Raw genomic sequence first — 18,510 nt, 5'->3', positions numbered from 1 at the left:
GCGTGTGATGCCAAGCATGGGCGGAGGAGAGAAGCAGCCCGCGGATCTAAAGCGTTCCTATTGGCGAAGAGGAGTGAGAACGAGGCTAGAGCTGAAGCAAGGGAAAGGGGGGCGAAGGGGGCGTGGCTAAGCGGGAGGAGGAGCTAAAGGTTCTTAGGAGGAGCGAGGCGCAAGTGCAATTGTCCGCGCTTGGCTGCGATGGCGGCGGCGCAGAGCACAGTCACACCGCGGGCGGCAGAGTCTTCCCCTCAGGAAGCTAACGTCTCTGCCGCCTCCTTCTTCTTCTTCTCCTCCTCCTCCTCCTCTTCCTCTTCCTCCACCTCCTCCTACTCCTTCTCCTCCTCCTCCACCACCTCCTCCTCTTTCTCCTCCTCCTTCTCCTCCTCCTACACCGCCTGCGCGGCGGCGGCGGCGGCGGCGGCGGCAGTGATTGTGCCTGCCTCCTCCGCCACCTCCACCCCTGCCAGCCCGCCTGCCGGTGGCTGTGGCGACGGCGGCGGCGGCTCTGGCGGCTCCACTATGGCGGCGGCGGGGAGGGGGGGCAGTAGTTTTAAAGTAGACACCCGCCCTTGCCTCAGAGAAGGTGAGTTCCTGTCCCGGGGTGTGCGGGCGGCCCCATCTCCTTCGCTGCCTCTCTTCAGCCGGTCCGAGATTGGACTGGGCGCGGTTCGCCACCGCCCCCCCCCCACCTGCTGTGGCGCAGTAAAGGCCAAGCTCGCCCCGCCCCGCCCCACCGTAGTAGCCCCGAGTGTGCAAGGTGGACCGAAGTTGAGAGGGTCTTCTCTACTTCTCCCTCAGATAAAGATGGGCCCCCCAGGAAAAGGAACTGCAGATATTCACAAGGCAGGAGTTTGAAGGGGAAAAAAACCCACATAATTTCTTTCACAGCCAGGGTGCCTTAGTATGCTCTAGGAAGCGGAGGTGTCTTGATAGAAGAGGCAAGCTAGAAGTGCTGTGGAACTAGAGGATCAGGGAAAGGGAAGAAGACCGATGGAGACAGGGGGCAGAGATCAAAAGAGTAAAGGCCAAAGAAGTCAGAGGGAGGGACCCCCCATTTTGGTGATATTCAGCATTCTGCAGTGTAGAAACTTGCAGTAGGATATCTAGGAGAGACGAGGTTAGGCATTTGGGGAGGTTAGAGTGTATCCTTGACCTTTCAAGTAGGATCTGTCGGATCGTAGATTCTGGTGGAGGAGGGAGTTGTACTTAGAAAAGAGAGGAAAAGTGTGGCAGAAGCACAGATTTCAGGAATCATGGGAGAGTTTTCTTTGGCTATTTGAGTGTGACCTTGTACAGCAAGGTTTATGAGCCCATCTTCAAGGTGGTTTTGATTTTAATGAGTGTTGTGCCTATCAACACATATTACTCCTAATGTAAAAATATATTTAATTATTTCAGTTCAAGTGATATTTAGTTCACACAAAGTACTATATACTTCTAAATGGCCTACTAATAGAAAACTGTAAAATTTGCCATTGAAATGTGTTTTAAAGCAGCTTTTAGAAATGCTTTCTAGATGGTTGAAACCAATTATACTGGAGATCTCAGTAAAGCATTTTGCCATCGTCAATTTTGTATTAATTTCCAGTATTCGCTGTGTTACCTTATGTTGCTAACTTGCCTCCAAAGCGAAAGATTGTGGACACCAAAATAGAGTAGAATAATTTAAGTTCCTTTTTCTGAGGAGGACACCTCATTAAAATTACTCCATAAAAATGATTTTTTTCTTTAAAATTTTTAAAATTAAAATGTAGCTAACAGACGACATTATATTAGTTTCAGATGTACACCATAGTTATTCAACATTGATATACTTAAAGAAGTGATCCTAAATGATATATCCATGTGTGCCATTCCATATCCTTTCACACCTTTCGCTTTGGAGGAAAGGTGAAGCAGTAAAAAAAAATCCCTTACAATATTTATCATATGCACATTACATGAATGCCACTTACTAAATGTGGAAATTAGAAATACACTGTAAGATGATTTTTTTAAAAATTAACTCTACTACTGAAGGCAACCTTTAAAAGTGACTAGTTAGTGTCTTCAGTCAGCCTGGATTTGTACTTTTGTTCTGGGATGAAAATATGAAATTTGGATTTTTTGTTTTTATACTGAACTTTCTATCTATAACCATCAAGAAGGAGAGAGCAATGTTATGACTGATTAAGATCACAATTCAGTTGGACTCTCATAGCCTGTTCACAGTAAGGTTTAGGGCTAGTATTTCACAGAGAAAATGGCTTTTTGCCTGGCTGTGACTGGCTTGGTTGCAGTATCTTTGAATATATACAAGTATTAACAGCTTTGAGAGAGAAAAATTTATAAAGTAGCAATATCTTGTCTATACTGTTGCTAGCTGGTAAAATGAGGAGAACCATAGCATGTGAGTCTGGTGCAATGAACCTAGGTTCTGTCGTTAGTTTATCTACTAAGTTTTGTGAATTCTGAAGAGATTTCCCAAGCTTCCTGGATTTGGGTTTTGACATTTCTGAAATAGAGGTTTTGGATTAGCCAGACTCCAAAGTTGATTTCAGATCTGAACATGTAAACCAGGATTTTGCAGTTCTGCATTGATACTCTTTTGATGGCATTTTCATGGCTGTGCACTGGAACAACAGTTCATAAGCCTTAAGAAACCTTGACCAGATAGTTGCCACCTGATATTCAGTGAGTAATAAAATCTATGTTGTTAGTGTCAAGACAATTTACTGGGATATGAAAAAACAAATATAATTGCTACCTAAAAATTATCATTTCATTTTAGGTAAATATACTTCATTAACCATTCAGTCCAAACAAAACTCTTACCTTTTCCTCAACAAAGGATAAATATTTGATATAGTACACTGTCCAAAACACGATTAGGTCTCAAAATATTTTTGTTTAGGTGTCTATAAAGGCCATAAATAGTTGCCAGTTATGATAGTGGATAAAGGAGAAGAGAGAAAAATGTTGCTTGGTGGTGTGCCGATATCTTATTTTTCTAAATTCGAGTTAGGAGTTTGCTCCAAAAGGTGGCAAAGAATTGTCAAGATTCCAACTATTACAATTCCACTCCAAATAGGATTATTAAAAGTGGCTTGTTCAAGCATTTGCTGATCCATTTTCAAGGATAGCTAACATTCCTGAGGATCTCATCTGTCTTGGGTTGGTAATATCAGTGAAGATTAGAAATTGCAAAGCGGGGAAGATTAGAAGCTTTCAAAGGTTACAAATGATAAACTGGGCAGTCAGCCTAAAAATAAAACAATAAGCAAAAGAAAAGCCACATGAACAGGATGAGAAGACATATACCTACCCAGAATTCACGGTAAGGGGAGTCATGAGGTTTTGTAGAACATTTCATATTTCTTTCAGTGAAGTTTTCAAAACAAGTTTAATGGCACAAAAAATGAATTTTTACCCAGCATCAATGTCCTTAATGTAATCATAGTAAAAATCGGGGGAGGGGAGAGAAGAAAACCTCTCTCGTTTATTTACCTCTTTTTTTAAGAAAAATAAATTATTAAATGGATTCTGTTTTAGATTGGAAAACATTCTGGCTTTTTATTTAGTTAATAGTCCCTTCACATAGCAATTACCTAACAAAGCTTTCCTTTGTCCATATTATTCAGTAAATTTTCAAGTCCACCATAAGAAAACCTAGTTAATAGCCTTTATTTATTCAGGAATCATTTATTGAGCACCTGTGTGTGTGTGTGTGTGTGTATGTGTGTATGAGATGCACTATGCTCAGTGCTGAGAATACACAGATGAATTAGACATAGCTATGTTAAAGAGCTCAGAGTAGTGCTTGATAAATTATAAAATTAATAAATAAAATAATTGGGGAAAATGCAGTTTTCAACATAACCCATCAGATTCCTAAACTATCAGGACTGTTCCATTTTTTTAAATTATAAATCTGTACTCTGCCCACGGTGGCTTATATACTATAAACGCACTAAAACACGTTGTATTGTAAATCCAATGTTGGTATCTAGGAAGAATAATTAGTAAACTGTTAGAATTTCTAATTTTGAATTCTCTGCATTTGATAGGATGGGAATGTTTGGAGAGAGGTTAATAACTATTTGTTATTTTCTGACTCTGTCATTATTAAGTTTCAATATGTGAAAATATTGACTAAGCATGCCCCCTACTGTATCATATCTGTTAGGATATGAACTTTGATTCTTTTCCACCTGAAACCAGTCTTGCAGATCCATTGACATTTACTAAACCCTTGGAATGAATGGCATGATGGCTTTCTGATTTCAAAGTAGCTTCATGGGACCAAGTATATTAACGAATTTACATAGGATTTGAATTCAGTTTTTAACTTGAGGAGCATATCTTCTGAGCTAGCTAGCCACAGAGTGCTTATAATTTGAAGGTCAAGGATTAGTAAACATTAAACATTTAACTGGTACTCCTAATTGTTTTGTTAGTTCCATTGTATTTTGTAATTGTTAATATGCCATGGAAAAGCCTTTGTAATTTTTGATTGTGATGATGATCTGTGTAAAATAGGCAAAACTTCCCAAACTCATAGGTCAGGTGCTAATCTCATAACCTAAGAAAGTAAGATACTACATAGCATTATAGCTATGAGTGTTCATAATGTTGGCAGGTACAGATCTTTATTTCTGGTACAATTAATATCTCTGAAAATTCCTTAAGTGAGGTGTGACCTTTAGGGGAAAAAGAGAGTTAAAACACCTTGACAAGGATAGTGCTATCAGTTCCCTGGCTTCTTATAACTTAGTGTTGAGCTTTGATCATTCTTTCCTAATATTATGATGGTATTTAAAGACTGAAAAGGTCAAGTCAGCTATTTTTAAAAATACTTTTTCATCAAAAACCTTTCATGGAGGTTAAAGGTGTAAGCAAGGGGACTATAGCACATATGCTCTTTACAGAATTGAAAGGATTCTTTCTCAGATTTCTTAATGCCTAATTTTAAATTTGTGACTAAGAATGAGATTTATGTTCATAGTATTGCAGCCAAACCTTCTGAGGTTTGCTCCATTATTTTCACTTTATCAAAATAGGGTATACAAGAGTTCTATACAATGCTAAATTAGTTTTTTGCATCAAGATCAGTTGGACTATGAAATTCCCACTTCAGTAAAGCATTAAAAACAGTTTAATAGCTATTCTTGCCATAACATCTGATGGATTGTCTTAAGGAAATTTGGTGTTTTGTGTAACTAAATCTAATTGTCATTTAACAAATACAAATGATACTCATTTTATTAAATAGAGCCAAATATACACAAAGTAGAGTCACCGAATTTGAATAAGCTTAAACTTCCTACCAGGGTAACCAAAGAGCATTTACTTGGAGCATTTACTCTTACCTAGAACTGAAGAGATGTGATAATCTTCGGGTTCCTTTTGGAGATCTTGTATGGTTTTTAATTTTATTAGTGAGAGTAGAGTAAATTATAGGCACAGATTCATTATTTTCTTACTCAAGCCATAAATGTTATTCCTTTGTCATAAAAGTCTATTTCATCCTAAATTGTCTGGTGTTATCTAGTAGTAGTAATTAGAAGAAAGTTTCAATTATGGTCATTTAAATTTCACACTCGATTGCATTTTTGGATATAGAAGTTAAAGTTATTTTATTCTAGCATTATAATGCAATTTGAAGTAGGCACATTCCAACAAAATTCCCTAAAAAGTAACTTTTTGGCAACTGAATCCTCTTTGGTTTCTATATCATCAAATACAAATATTCTGGTGCAAGCTGAATTGCATATTTTTAGGTCAACATAGGGGATTTTAGTAATGCTCAAGTCCATAAAATGTGAATTATTAGTACTCACATTTGTATTTCACTGACTTAAGAACCTCCCTCTGCTATTACTGTCTCCCCCAGACTACTGGAATTTTCTTTGTGGTCCAAATTCACTTGAATCTAGAATCATATCTTTTAAATTTTAGTTTCCTAAAGCTTTTATTTCCTATAACTTCTCTAGGTCTTAACTTCCTCATTTTGAAATTAGGACATCAGACTAAATAATTTATAAATTGGAGGCAGTTTTTCCCCACAAGGGACATATGGCAATGTCGAGATAATTTTGGGTGTCACACCTGGACAATGCTACTGACTTCTAGTTAGAGGCTGGGATGATGTTAAATATCCTTCAATGCATAGGACAGCTGCTCACAACAATGAATTATTTGCCTTAAAATAAAAATAGTACCAAGATTGAGAAACCCTGGACAAGATGAGCTCGAAAATTACTCTGATCTGAAATAAAATGCTTATATATAATGCCAAGTAAAAATTCCAAAGCTTTTGGATTAGTAAACATACTTTACCAAGTGCCTACAGGTGTTAATCATCTTTTAAAAAATTATTTCATTTGATAGTCACACCCTAGGACAGACATTGTATTTCTGTACTCTTTAGATGAAAAAACTGGCTCAAAGTGGTTAAATAATTTGCTCAAGGTTGTATAGTTATGGGTAGAGATAGGATTTGAATGTTTGACCAATTCGAAACCTATTTTTTTTCTTACTACCCAGTGCTATAGGTCATAATTTCTCCCCTATTTCAAATTATTTTGAAAGTTTTATTTTCACAAGTCATGTAAACATTCCTTGTAGGAAGGAAATAAAGGGATTAAGCACTTTCATTAGTAGAACATTGGTTGATTCATTCTCTCACCAAAGTCTCAAGCCACACGTAAATATAATCAAATTGTAGGAGTACTGAATGCATGAACTCTTATCGGATCTCATTTATAATTTATCACAAACCACTCTTCATTTGAAATAACCCTCATAAATGTTATTGAAGAGAGGATCACTATGTTATGGTAGCAAAACAAAGGTTTAATTCTTGTTCAAGCAGTTTCCTCTGTGTGACAGATTGATATGGATCAATTGCCCTTCATGCCATAGTTCAGGGAGAAGATACTTGCATTTTTTGTCTTTCAATATTTTATTTTTATTGTGGTAAAATATACATAATATAAAAATTATCATTTTAAGTATTTTTAAGTGTGCAACTCAGTACATTCAATTCAGCATTAAGTTCATTCACGTTATACAACCTTCACCACTATTCGCCTCCAGAACTTTTTCTTTGTCCCAAACTGAAACTCTGTTGCTGTAAGTCATAGTTTTGTTATATGACCATATTTCTCCACTCTTAAGAACTTTTCGATGTGTCTAATTTCTGGAAAATAACATATTTAGAAGTTATACTTAATTTGCTAACATTCAAAAACCTGAGAAAGTACATTTTGTGTGTGTGTGTGTGTGTGACCACAGAGCACAGAATTGCAAAGAAATTTTATCCTTTTATACTCTGAGTGTAAATTGGACCATGCATTAATATTGGTTTTATTTTATCTTGCCATTTTGTCTCAGTTTAAGCCCTTACTCCATGATCAGACTTAGGTTCTCTTCCCATTTTGAACCTAGTTTTTGACAGTATTTTTCTTAATCTCCACACATTGTATTTGCTTTTGTTTTGTTGTTAAAACACAAAGAAATGGTATCAGCATTAGAAACTCCTATATGTTTCAAAGACAGTATATCCCAGTCCATATTTGAGAGCACACTAAGATCTTACTACCAAACTGCACTTAACCGAGCTTTGATTTGAGTATAAAATATTATTCCCCATCCATATCTTTTTTCCAAGTTCATGATATCATATAAAATTCAAATATGTCAGATAATGAAGAACAGTTGAGAAGTGATATGCTAGGAATAGTAAAACAATATGCCTAAAATTAACCAAGTGGTATTTACCTTCCTCCATTCAAAGAGGTTTATTTGCTGCAGATGAGAGATGAAGTCACACTTCATAGCATTCAGTATTTTGTCATCAGATATTCTAATGTGTAATCTATTTAGATGTTTTAACCCTAGCTCTCCTAACTTCTAACTAAATTAGATTGAAAGATGTGGGACCATATGGCCATGAATTTGGTATTCATTCTCAGGGAAGACAACTGAGTCACGTAGACCTAAATTATAACTAAAATAATACTCCGTTTTTTTTTTCTTTTTGACACTAGCTATAATGACTAACACTTGTATTTGGTAATAGAAATGCTGTATGTGTTTTTGCAAAGAATATTTTGGAGACAATAAGCTTTAGGGTTAGGACATAGGCAATGAAATGCAGATAATGGAGGAATAGGGGAAGAAATGTTGGGACCTTTTGAATTTTAGGCCCTTAAAGTCAGTATGAACTGTACCTGCTTAGAACTTCAAATCATCTTATGTGTTTCCTGATAGACTTATTATTTGGAAGTGGCTAGTATATTCTGGTCTTTCTGTAAGTACTCCACCAAAATTTTGCTTCCGTATGTATTTCTATTTAAAATATGTTTTCCCATCGATGGCGATCAACCATATATAGTCAAGTACAAAAGAAACTTCAGAAATGGAAATATGAAAGGTTGCGATATGTTCTTAGTCATATAGCTAGTTACTAGCAGGATAAAGACTATAATGCAGTCTCTCTCATTGTAGTGCTTTTTACAACTCTTGGTGCTTTTAGAGCTAAGAATCAGTATAAGCCCATATTTAACAACCAACCAATAAAAATGTGTACATTTGTTTCATATTCTAACCAGTTAAGGAAGAGAAAAATACATGGAGAGAGTATAAAGAAAAGGAGAGGAAGATAAAAATCCTTAAGTTTCTTCAGCTATACTTTGCTCTCCATTCCTACCAAAATGAACTCCTAAGCACTGTTCTTTGTGAGAACACTTACTTTAGTTTCTGAAATGCAGTGAGTGCTCAGTAAACGTTAGTTCCTAACTCAGCCTTCTTCCTCACAGCCAATGTCATTTGTATACTGACTCCTAATTTAACATCTACTCCCTTGAGTTTTGCCTACCCTTTAGGCCTTCCCCCTGAGACAGGCTGAAAAACATCTGTACTATCACCAGTTACCTCTCTTACTTTCAGAATTAGCTATAAGCCATTTATTTCTGGGAGTCCACATTTCTTCTTAAATAGTGGTGATAGGGTGGAGGTGGTTAAAGGAACATTTATTTAGCATCTTTTGCGAATCAGACATATTTCTTACATATGCCAAACCTAGAAAGGAAGTTTCTCATTCAAGACTTTGGCTTTTTAAAGAACTGGTTCTCAGGGAAATCTTGGGCAGACAGATTTAAAGCTGGCTCTGAAACTAGCTCTATGACTTTGGGGCAAATTGCTCGACCTTTCTAAGCCTCAGGTATCACCTTTAGAATGTAGAAATCATCACAATCGTGTCAAATTTAGGGTTAATGCAGCTTGAGGAGAATTTGACAGTGTGGAATGGCCTCTGAAAAACTATAGCTCATCATATATAATTGTTCTCAGTAAAACGACACTGTCCACAAGCCCCTTGTAGACAGAATAAGGATTTAAAAGATCTTGAGAGGCTGGAATTATTGGTAGAATCTAACAAGGTGAAAGTGAAATGGGACACATAGAAGTTTATATTGGGTATGTTTTGGGGCCCAGAAAAGTTTCTATCTATATAACTATGTCCTGGAGGAACAGAGTTTAAACAGTTCCACGTGAAAAATTTGTATTTTAGTCAAAAGTTAGCATAGCATGAGTGAACAGTATGATGTAACCATCAGAAAATGGTGAAGCTATCTTAGGCTACACTAATAGAAGAGTGATTATACTTATCATGATTCAAGGACTAGAACTGGGATCAGTGGAAGCTCTAAGTGGTCCTCAAAGTGTGGCCTCTGGAACAAGAGGATCAGCATCACCAGGGAGCTTTTTAAAAATGTACATTCTTGGGCCCCCATGCCAAAACTGCTGAATCCGAAAGTCTGGAAATGGGATCCAGTAATTTCTTTTACCATGCTCTCCAGGTGATTTTTATGCACACTAAAGTGCTTGAGACTCCCTACTCTAGGACAACAGATTTTAGTTCAACAAAAATATATGAAAATTTGGCTACTAAAAAGATAGTGATTTTTAACCTTCACTGTGCAATAGAATCACCTGAGAAGCTTTAAAAAACAAAACCCGCAAAAACAAACTATGACTGGGAACCACTTGTAAGAGATTCTGGTTAATTGGTCTAGGGTAGAGCCTGGGCATCAGTATGCTTTAAAAACAACACAGGTGATACAATGTGCAGCCAGAGTTGAGAACTACCTTGGTGGAAGGTTGAAACTAGGATCACTAGGTTGGCTGTTTAAGAGATTCCTTGGGGACCCTGTGTAAAAATACAGATTCTTGGGCCTTAACACTGGAGATTTAAATGGATTTGAGGTTGCGCCAAGGAGTATTTTCTTTTTCTTTTTTTCTTTTTTTCCTTCCTTTCTTTTAAAAAAAATTTCCACAGATTAGACTAAAGCACAGTTAGCTTGAAAAGTATCATTCTAGGTGACCAGGCCTTTATACAAATTAGCTTAGTCACCAAATAGATATTGAATAGCCATTATGTGTAAGGACCTGAGCCTGTCCTGTAGGGCAGTCATTCCCAACATAGTTGATCTTCAGCATGTAATTTTGAAAAGCTGTGCATGTGAATTTGATGTGAAACTGATTAAGAAAGTCTTTTACATGAAGGTTTGTTCCTGAAATTTTGAATGTAGGTTTAATCATATTTGAATTGATTAGGAAAACATGCTATTTAAAGAAAAATAGGGTAAAGCCTTTAAAGTACATTTTGATGTGAATCATCACTCCAATATCTTCTTTATTAATTTCAGATTTTTGTATATTTTAATTTTTGATACACTGCAGCCAGAACGTCACCACATTTATTCTGTAACATCCACAAAGAATTTGCCATCGACAAGTAATTGTAGGTGAATTTCTCGCATATAAGGTCAAAGCTCCACTTCTTGCATCAGGAACAACGTTGTTTAAAGTTAAATTAAATGGATCTAAAGACCTACCATATCCATAGCAAATTCTAAGCTCAGGCTCTAATACCCTCTAGTTTTGATAGATAAACCTTTTATATTCATCCCTTCCTTTTTGTGCCTGCTGCCCTCTTCTGGTTCAAAACTTATGACCTGTTGCCTGCAACTGATTTCTAACTCATATCTCCATTTTAAGTCACCAGTTTTCCTTGTTGAATGCAGAATTAAATCCAGATCCCCAAATGAATCCAGTTATGGTTTGGTCCCATCACAAGCTTTCAATTATTGTCCTTCATAGTCTTGTCTCTCCTCTCGCACCAAATACCTTTATTCTACTCTTTTTATCTGAATTTTACACATCTCATAAAACTTATTTCAAAACCTGTTCTCTGGAAATCTTTCCCAAACCCCTCAGCACTGTACCTTAGGTCTTATAGAACTTATGACATTTTGATCTTGGGATGATAGTGCTTTCTATACACATCTTATCTTTCTTACTAAATTTTTAATTCTTTGATATTAGAAATCATTGATTGGCTTTGTCATTTCCAGCATATGGAAGAGTTATGTATGTATAATGAAAAAAGTCAAGAGAAAACAAAGTTTAAATTCCAGCTCTACTGACACATGTGACAAATTATTTTGATTTCACTGAATCCCAATTTCCTAACTTTCACAATGTGGGCAATGCCACTTACCTTGGAGATTTGTTTTAAAGACTAAAGGTGTAAGAGTTACATTGTTTGATATATAAAAGGCCTTCAATGTGTGCTCATTTTTTTCTTAACTCTTTTCAAAATGTCTACCATAAGTCTTTGAGACTAACCTCAGTAAATACCAAAAAGCTAAATGATGTCCAAAGGTATTGAGGGCCTGAACTAGGGTAGTGTTATGGGACGTGAAAAGGAAGAGATGGGATATGACATAACATTAAAAGCTAGAATTGACATGCTGGGGAGAAGAATGGCTGTGATTTTGAGCATGGGATAGAATGACATTTAATAAAGAAAGAAAAGCAGATAAAAAACTTGTTTGAGCAAATTAGTCAATGGCAATAAGTCTAGGCAGTACATTGTAGAGGAAATATAGGAGCATGAGTAAATTTATGGAAATGACCTGGGGCACCAGTAATGAAGGGCTGGGTTAAAATACTAAGCCTTGGTATTTCCCCATTTGAGTGTCGGTTTCAAATTTTGATTAATGGAAATGAGAAAATCTGGAATTAAAGCTTGATCTAGGAGAGACATGAGTTAAATTTTAGAAATTCTCAAAAATCTAACAGTAGTTTCCTTTAGTCTTTTTAAAGTAAACTTTCCCTTTGTAGTTAAGTTATATTGCTACCAAATGATAATATTTAAGATGGAGTGCTAGGTTGTTCATTTGGGCTCATTCTTGTTTTTGGAGATAGGACTGTAATGATATGAACTTTCCTCTTATTACTGCTTTCGCTGCATTCCAAAAGTTTCGATATGTTGTACTATCATTGTCATTCATTTATATGTATCTCTTGATCTCTTTATTTCTTCTCTGACCCAGTTATTTTTCAGCAGCATATTGTTTAATCTCCATGAATTTGTGGTTCTTTTTGATTTCTTTTTGCAGTTGATCATTAGTTTCAAAGCATTGTGATCAGGGAATATGTTTGGTATGATTTTGACCCTCTTATATTTGTTGAGGCTATCTCTGTGTCCCAGTATGTGGTTGATTCTTGAGAATGTCCCATGCGCACTTGAGAAGAATGTATAAGCAGCTGTTTGGGGATGGAAGGCTCTGTAAATGTCAATGATGTCAGTTGGTCTAATGTGTCATTTAAGGATGTGTTTTCTTATTGATTTTCTGTTTGAATGATCTGTCCATATCCGGCAGTGGGGTATTTAGGTCCCCTAGTACGGTATTGTTTTGGTCTGATTCTCCATTTAGTTCTGTTTGTGATCGTTTTACATATTTCGGGACTCCATGATTGGAAGCATAGATATTACTAAGTGTTATGTCTTCTTGGTGCATGATTCCCTTTATCATTATGAAGTGTCCCTCAGTAGCTTTCTTTACCATTTTTATTTTGAAGTCTATGGCATCTGATATTAGTACCGCTACTCCCACTTTTCTCTGAAAGTCATTTGCTTGAAATATCATATTCCACCCTTTCACTTTGAGTCTATATTTGTCTTTGGAGCTGAGATGTGTCTCCTGGAGGCAGCATATGATTGGCTTTTGTTTTGTGATCCATTCCGCAACTCTGTGGCTTTTTATTGGTGACTTTAGTCCATTTACATTTAGGGTGATTATTGAAATATGAGGTCTTCTTATAGCCAGTTTATCTTTTGCTTTCTGGTAGCTTGGTGTTTCCATTGCTTCCTTGTCCTTATGTTTCTGTTTTCTGTATTTTTGTTGGCTTTTGTGTGTTTTGCCTCTGGTTTTTCTTGTTTTGTGTTATATACTTCAGTTCTGAATCTTTGGTGTGTGGTTATCATTACAAATATGTAAAAGATAGTTATATATATATATATACACACACACACACACACACACACACACACACACACGCACACGCACACATACATACAGTTGTCTATTTTCTTCTGCTTGTGCCTTATCTCCATTCCCCTTTGGGAATTTGGATCTTTGAATCCTCCCCTTTTCAGTCATTGTCATCTCAATCTGTCCCTATGTATGCTGAACATTCATTACTGTCTTACTGTAGCAATTCTCTTATTATTATTTAAGCTTATAATGCCCTGTTCTTAGTGAGGATCGCACTCCTCTGCTTCTGTTTGCATGATAGTCATTTAATCCTAATTATGGATTTTTTGGTCATTTTGTTTTAGGTGAGCTGACCCCTTTCAGTATCTCCTGTAGTGCAGGCCTCATAGTGGAGAATTCCCTCAATTTTTGTATGTCTGGAAAGGTCTTAATTTCTCTTTCATATCTAAAGTAATCTTAGCTGGATACATTATTCTAGGCTGGTAGTTCCTTTCACTTAAGAGTTTAAATATTTAATTCCATTCCTTTCTGGCTTGTAACGTTTGTGCTGAGAAGTTCAAGGATAATCTCATGGGTTTTCCTTTGTAAGTTACTGTTTTCTTCTCCCTGGCTACTCTTAGAATTCTGGGTCATCGATTTTTGATAACTTTAATGCAATGTGTCTTGGTGAAGGCCTTTTTAGGTTGAGATAATTGGCTGTTCTGCTGACTTCTTGATTTCCAAGTTCCAGCTCATTCCTTAGCATTGGGAAATTCTCGTCAACTATTTGACTGAAAATGCTTTCTAGTCCCTGCTCCTTTTCCTTGCCTTCAATAATGCCCATTAATCCTATGTTTCCTCTCCTGATGGTATCAACGAGTTCTTCCATTTCTCTTTCATTATTTCCATTCTTCTGTTTCTCTCTTCTTTCTGATTTATTTCTAGATTTCTGTCTTTGATATCACTGATCCTTTCCTCCATTTGTTCGACTCTATTTCGCAAGCTTGCTATTTCGTTTTTCAGCTCTTGCAGTGTGTTCTTCATCTCCAGAAGTTCTATTTGGTTCTTTTTGAGGGTTTCAGTCTCCTTGCTCTGCTCATCTAGGTGTTGTTTTTTTTATTCCTGAAATTGTTCATATGACTCGTTTCAGAACTCACTGAGTTTTTTTTTCCGAAGTGCCATCTTGAATTCTCTGTCATTTAAGTTGCATATTTCTATGTCTGTAACCTATTTTATGGGGATTTTTCTCTTTCTTTCTGAGATGCCTTGTCACGTTGGTTGTTCATGCTGTTTAATGGTCTATTTCTCCGTTTGGGCATTAATGGAAGTGTATTTTGCTCTTTTTCCAGAAAGAAGATTTATTATATAAAGGTCTCTGTTTAGCATGCTGCAAAATAGGCACTTTTCTTTTGGTTTCCCATAGGTGGCATCTTAGCCTCTTAGATCGTTGCTTCATATAAAGCCTTAAAACCACCTTTTTATTTTCTTATAGATATTTAATCACGCTCACTACCCTCAGTTTCAGTCCCTGTCAGAGTCAGCGACAGCCTTGGCAACGTTTGATCAGATTCCCTGGGGCTCTGCGGTGATCATTCTCAGACTCTATGTGGGGAGAGGCCCTCTGCATTGGGATTTGGGGGTTGTGGCTCAGCCTTGGTTTTGCAACTGCGGCTGGCAAAAATCAACTGTTTTTTCTCTGCTGTCTGTCCACTTCTCTGATTTTTGCCTTGATGACTGGGCCCTGTCACTGGCTGCGTGGAACTCGCAGCACTCCCAGGCAGGGCTGTTCAGGGAATTCTCTGCACCTTCTCCCCTCTCTCTCCCCCTACAGGTAGCTCTGGCAGCTCAGAGACAGCTTCTTTATTTCTCCCAGTCCACCACCCAACACCAAGGGTTCTGATCTATGATAGCTCTTATGTGCACATCCCACTCTCAGATGTGCTGATGTGCAGTTTGGGTGTGTTTATTGAGTTTTACATGTTCAGCTTATTGTTGTTTCAAGGGGAGGGTTCTGGGGACGTTTCTCACTCAGCCATGTTTTCAAAGATCTCTCAATATTTAATTATTATTAAAGATTTTATTGGTAAGTTCAAAATCTTGCCACTATGTTCAGATTGCATATAATAGTTAATTCTGAAACAAGGGAAGTTCTGAAATACATCCGAGTTAAACTCTTTACCTTGTTGTTTTTAGAGTCAGATAAATCATATATTTTAAAACAATTTTAAAATAATTTAGAGGAAATATTATATATTATAGGAATAAATTTTTAGCTTTTCAAGTCATTTCTGACATGTTCCTAATTATAATTATAGTTTAGCACTACAATTTTAAAGTGAGTGTTTTTTTTTCTTTTTTAAGTCCATACAGTGGAACTGTAATTTAAGCTTAGATGAAGATATCCAACATAACTTTTTAAAATTAGTTTCAAGTATACAGTACATCGGTTAGACATTTATATAGTTTATGGGATGATCCCCCTGATTATTCTCTCTTCCCTCTGGCTCTACACATAGCCATTACCTTAATGATGTGTGCATTCCCTATGCCATGATCCTCATCCCTGTGACCCTCTGTTAACTACTAATTTGTACTTCTTTAAACCTTCACCACAACATGACTTTTAAAATAATGTCTCTGAAGGTTTTAAAATAGAATTTCCTACATGCTTTTTTTGCAAAAATTAAGACAGTTATACAGAGAGAATAAAATGTTAAATTTTCTTACTTTGTTCCTTTCCTAGCCCTAGTTTTCAAAGTTAACCACTTTTAAATTTATAGTTTTCATATTTTTTATGTGTGCTGTATATTTAATTTTTGTTAGTGTAGGAAATTGGCTGTATTATATTTATTGTTCTATAACTTTTATCTATTTAATATATCATTGGCATTTTCCAATAAAAGTATATGTGGTATAAGCTTTTTCATTTAAATAGCTAAATTGCAAGCAAATTTTCGGTATTTTGTGATGTATACCCTGTAGGTAAACTAATAAACTTTGGCAGAATACATTGCAGCTGTTAAGAACTTTAGGTAGATGTATGGATCTCAAGTGCAAATGCAGATAGTTTTGGTATGTGTTATTTATTACAGTGAGAAACACTCTAGCATTATTTCTAGATGTTAGTATATGAACATTATAGCTTTAGTGGAGGGTGAGACTTTTTTGGCCAGGTGAGTGTGCTGGTATTTATACACTAATGAAGTATGTTTGCCCATCATGTGTAAAGTCTATTTGTAGTTTCATGTGATTTTTAGATAACATTGGAGCCATAGGTCCAGATAAGTGACAATCTTAAAACAATGCCTTTCTTAGGATTGTTTGCTATGAAACACAAAATTCCAAGGCTGGGTGTTTTAATTCTATCTGTCATTATTGGTGCCCCAAATCATTCCATGAAGCTCATGAAGTTACTGCTATCCCTATAACTTTTCCTATGGAATGATATTGCCTAGACTTATCTTACTAAATAGGTAACCCTTGCCATATTAGACATTAGAGGCAGACTTAATATGCCCATATTAAATTGCATAGTTGATAAGCAAAAAGCTATTACTGTAGATCCACAGGCGCTCAGATTTGAAGTGGAATATAAAATAATATATAATTGAAGAATGAAAATGATCCTTCTAAATGTTCATTAATGGGATATGTAGTCTCACCTCCCTTTATTTTATTCATAGATACAACTTGGAATGAACAGGAAAAGGCTGAATGTTTTACAGATAAATTTTGTAATGTATGTGGAGTGCTGCTACAGTTTGAATCACAAAGGATTTCACATTATGAGGTAGGTTTAAAAATGGAAATAGAGTCTAAAGTTAGTTTTTAAATGTAGCAGGTAAACTTCCTATGTTATCATTTTTGATTCTCATGAGAATCCTATGAAGCAGACAGTATTATTTCCCTTTTGAGGATAAGGAGACTAGTCCAGAGAGGGACAAACTTACCAGCTTAAGTTTGGGGAATTCGAGTTTAAACTCTTTTTGACTTCAAAGCTAATTTTCTTCACATCATTCTGTATCCCTTTATATTCACTAAGTCACTATATCCTTCATGTCCTTGTAGGAAATGTAAGGAAGGTATTATAAACCTCAAGTAGGAAATTGTTAATGTGAATCAAGGGATATTACAGAACTCTAGTGTCTTTCTTTACAATAAATTAAAGCTATAAAAACAAAACGAGCCAGTCTTGCTTGCACTTGGCTTAGCTACATGCTTTTAGCTAGACCATAGCATTCTACAGCTAGAAAAGGGAATGTTTAATGTTTCAACTCCTATGGTTTATTCATTAGAATACTGATACCCAGAGGGATAGTGATTCTCATAGCTAGTCATTGGCATGGCTAAGCTTAAAAATGATTTCTTCTGATACCATATCCATTATTCTTTCTTTTCATTGGGTGCGACCTCCCATTTCTATATCATATGATGAGCTTAGTTATTTTTTTTTTCATATCTGGTATCTGGATTACTAAAGGCACTAGGTACATTTACTTAAAAGAAGTATAATGCCAGCTCTGCTTTTTTAAACATCTTATCTCGTTTTGTCTATTACACATCTTATTGACAACTATATTTCAGTCCTTATGTTCATTAGGATTCAATTACTATAATTACAGATAGGGACATTTTGTTGGCTGTGGATTGAGAGGACTTAGGTTCAGGTCTTAACCACCATTGTTGTGTAACCCTGGGTGAGTCACTTTACCTTTCTCAGCATGTTTCTTGAATGTATAAAATGGGGTTGGCAAAATCTTTCTTATTATACTTGTGAGAATTAAATAAAATAAAATATGGCTGAGCAGCTAGCTCATCCTCAGACTCTATAGCTCAAAGATTTAGAGTTAGTAAAGATAGGTGCACAATCCAGGGCTCTATGATAATTGTGGTGGGAACCATTTGAATTTAAAGTAGTTTTTATGGGCTCATGAACTAATATGCAGTGCAGAAAATTACAAAAATACAAGAAAATAAAACTCAAACATAATTATATCACTTGTATCATTTAACTTCTCTTTTGCTTAAATATTTCCAGTATGCTTTCTGAACACACACACACATACACACACATTTTTTTCTTTATCCTTTTTATTTGTTTGTTTGTTTCAGGTATACAGTACATTGGTTAGACATTTATATAGTTTCTAAAACAATCCCTCTAATTGCTTTCTCTCCTTGGGTTCTCTACCTAGCCATTACA

At 36.1% G+C, this 18,510-nt stretch overlaps 1 protein-coding gene across 3 annotated transcripts in view; it reads left to right on the top strand.

Annotated features, from left to right (window-relative positions):
* The first annotated feature begins 460 nt into the window (after nt 1–460).
* Nucleotides 461–18,510, top strand: part of ZMAT1 (zinc finger matrin-type 1) — a 43,684-nt gene continuing 25,634 nt past the window's right edge. For 2 of the 3 annotated variants that reach the window (XM_016133284.2, XM_016133282.2), the window contains exons 1-2: nt 461–583; nt 16,991–17,097. In XM_016133284.2, the coding sequence (XP_015988770.2) occupies nt 520–583; nt 16,991–17,097 (171 nt within the window). In that variant the 5' untranslated portion in view covers nt 461–519. Of the gene's footprint in view, nt 10,571–16,990; nt 17,098–18,510 lie in introns of all 3 variants that reach the window. The other variant, XM_016133283.2, reaches the window with a different exon arrangement.

The sequence above is a fragment of the Rousettus aegyptiacus genome, unplaced genomic scaffold, assembly GCF_014176215.1.
Source record: "Rousettus aegyptiacus isolate mRouAeg1 unplaced genomic scaffold, mRouAeg1.p scaffold_m13_p_9, whole genome shotgun sequence".
Lineage (NCBI taxonomy): Eukaryota > Metazoa > Chordata > Mammalia > Chiroptera > Pteropodidae > Rousettus > Rousettus aegyptiacus.
Note: the sequence above shows the minus strand (reverse complement) of the source record. Positions and strands in the feature narration are given on the sequence as shown.